Here is a 2,835-nt window from a genome sequence, read left to right as displayed (position 1 = left end):
CGCCGACGAGATCCGCCGCCGTAAGGGATTTACCTCAGACAAGGGGGCTTCCGACCACAAGTTCTCCCTAAAGCTTACAACTTTTTCTCTCCCTTATTTTACTTAGATCGGCTCAGATCTGTGGCGCCGATCCTCCTCCTCCTCCTCCTCTGCTGTTACTGTTTTCCCTCCAAAAAAAAAATTACCCTTTTCTCTCTTGCAACGGCTTTTTCTTCCCTTTCAACAAGCAGACACTGCCTCCTGTGTTCTCTCTTCGTCTTCACCATCACAACAGTTCCTTGGTACGTCTCTCTCTCTCTCTCTCTCTATGTTCTCTGCTCACATGTTGCTTTGATTCGATTGTTCATCCTTTGCAATGCCTAGATCTCAAACTGGAGCTTGAAAGGGGCAAAGAAGCTTGGAATCAGATGGATTGGAATGTCAACAACGCTTTCAAAACCTACAAAGGTAATTAGCATTTTTGTGAGAAAAGTATGGAACTTGATGATGTTTTCTGGAGAGAGAGAGAGAGAGAGAGAGACTAGTTATTGATCAATTCGTTTTGTTTTTGATGATTTGTAGAAATGGAACCAAAAGCCATGATGGATATGTCACTCCTTCCACACTCTTCTGATCCCATTGACATTGCCTTAGGCTCTTCTTCTGACAACAATACTACTGCTCCCCCTAAACGCAAGAAGACTATGACTTCTGTCTTCCTTAAATACTTCGACACCTCACCTGACACCAAGACTCGCAAATGCAAACTCTGTGGCCAAAGCTACTCCATTGCAACCGCCACAGGTATAATTGCATCAGTGTTTAAATCTTCCTCCAAGGTCCTGATGTAACCTTTCATGTTTCCCTCTGTTTAGGTAATCTTGGAAGGCATCTGAATAACCGACATCCAGGATATGATAAGGCATCAGATGTTGCAACCACCTCAGTACCGCAGACGCCGCCAGTTGCTGCGAAGCCCTCACAGTCCCTGTCCAAAGCGCTGCAGATCGATTACGATCATCTCAACTGGTTGGTTCTCAAGTGGCTCTCTCTGTCATCGCTGCCTCCCTCCACCGTAGACGAAACGTGGCTGGGAAACTCCTTCAAGTTTCTTAACCCATCCGTCCAGCTATGGCCTGCTGAAAAGTACAAAGCCGTGCTCAAGGAGGTTTTCAGAAGCATGCAGGGAGATGTCAAGACAACACTGGAGCATCATGTCCAGTCCAGAGTTTCGCTCACCTTGAGTTTCTGGAGTTCGTACGAGAACATTTTTTATATGAGCGTGACGGGACATTGGATTGATGAAAACTGGTCCTCTCATAGGTTGCTTCTCGACATTTGCAGGATTCCTTATCCCTCTGGGGGTGCTGAGATCTATGCATCTCTTTTGAAAGTTCTTAAGATGTTTGCCGTTGAAGATAGAGTTCTGTGTTGTACACATGACAACAGCGAGAACGCTATCCACGCTTGTCATAGTCTGAAGGAGTACTTAGATGGTCAGAAGGTATTGCCTTTCTGCTACATTCCCTGCGCTGCTCAGACTTTAAATGATATTATTGACGAGGGGTTAGCAACTATAAAGCCTATAATCTCAAAGATCAGGGAGTTCACGCAAGAGTTAAACGCCTCCATGGAGCTATCAGATGATTTCGTTCAGCTGACAACAGCTTATCAGGAAGGAAACTGGAAGCTTCCTGTAGATGCTTCTTCTCGTTGGAGTGGTAACTACCAAATGGTCAACATCTTGTGCAAGGCTGGCAAGTCGTTGGACTCGGTGATAAGGAAAAACGAGGAGTGTCTAGAGAACAGAATGGTGTTGAGCTCTGCAGAGAAGAACGCAGTGAGCATTGTCCACAGCTACTTGGATTTGGATTCGTTTCGCAAAACGACTGACGATATGTGCACAAACAAGGATCTCACCGTCGGTCTAGCTCTCCTCTTCATGGATAACATCTCTGAGATGATCACAACTTGCCAAAAGTCTTGCCACAACCCGGACTGGTTGAGAACGTGCGCTGAGAACATGTCGCAGAAGGCTAGAAGCTACAACACACAAGTGTGCAACGTGTTCACTTACATTACAGCCGTTCTTGACCCGCGCATCAAAACGGAGTACATCCCAGAGACGCTGAACCTAGAGAGCTATATAGATGAAGCAAGAGGGCATTTCATTCGGAACTATGCTTCTCCTCATCATTTCACGTCTTCTCTAGCCAGCGGGTACCGTCCACATCAGGAGATAGACGAAGGAGGAGGAGGGAACATCTCATTTGCAGAGGAGATTGCTAGAAGGAAGAGAAGAGGAAGCATGAGTAACAACAGTGTTGTTGATGAACTGACTCAGTACTTATCAGAGTCTATAGTCCCAATGCAGACCGATGTGTTGGACTGGTGGAAGGGGAACAGCGGGAGATACCCGCGGCTTTCCAACATGGCTAGAGACTTCCTTGCGGTTCAGGCGACTTCAGCTGCGCCGGAAGAGATATTTTGCGTTAAAGGAGAGGATATTGATAAGCAAAGGTATTGCATGCCACATGATAGCGCACAGTCTGTGCTTTGTATCAGGTCATGGATTGAAGCTGGGAGGAAACTTAAGTTCAAGTCAACTGAGATTGACTATGAGCGGTTAATGGAGTTAGCTGCCACCGTGGCTGCTGATAACTCTGACAAGATTCAACATAAGTGAGATTATTTTTTAGTGTTTGTAATAAAGAGACAAATTGTGATTTAATTGTCTTCTTTTAGCATATGATTATGTGTATGTAGTTTTGCTTAGTGTTGGAGGATTTGTAGAGACCATTTATGTATCAGTTCTTAGGACGATTCATCATATTGTTAAGAGTTAGTTTAGTGTAA

At 45.1% G+C, this 2,835-nt stretch overlaps 1 protein-coding gene across 1 annotated transcript; it reads left to right on the top strand.

The window, feature by feature from the left end:
* Window positions 1-238: 238 nt before the first annotated feature.
* Window positions 239-2,835, top strand: LOC106312414 (zinc finger BED domain-containing protein DAYSLEEPER). The gene is made up of 4 exons (XM_013749930.1): window positions 239-281; window positions 364-447; window positions 562-783; window positions 855-2,835. Exons 2-4 carry the CDS (start codon window positions 408-410, stop codon window positions 2,663-2,665), a joined length of 2,073 nt encoding a protein of 690 aa, XP_013605384.1. The 5' UTR covers window positions 239-281; window positions 364-407; the 3' UTR covers window positions 2,666-2,835.

The sequence above is a fragment of the Brassica oleracea genome, chromosome C8, assembly GCF_000695525.1.
Source record: "Brassica oleracea var. oleracea cultivar TO1000 chromosome C8, BOL, whole genome shotgun sequence".
Lineage (NCBI taxonomy): Eukaryota > Viridiplantae > Streptophyta > Magnoliopsida > Brassicales > Brassicaceae > Brassica > Brassica oleracea.
This window is presented reverse-complemented; position numbering and strand designations above follow the sequence as displayed.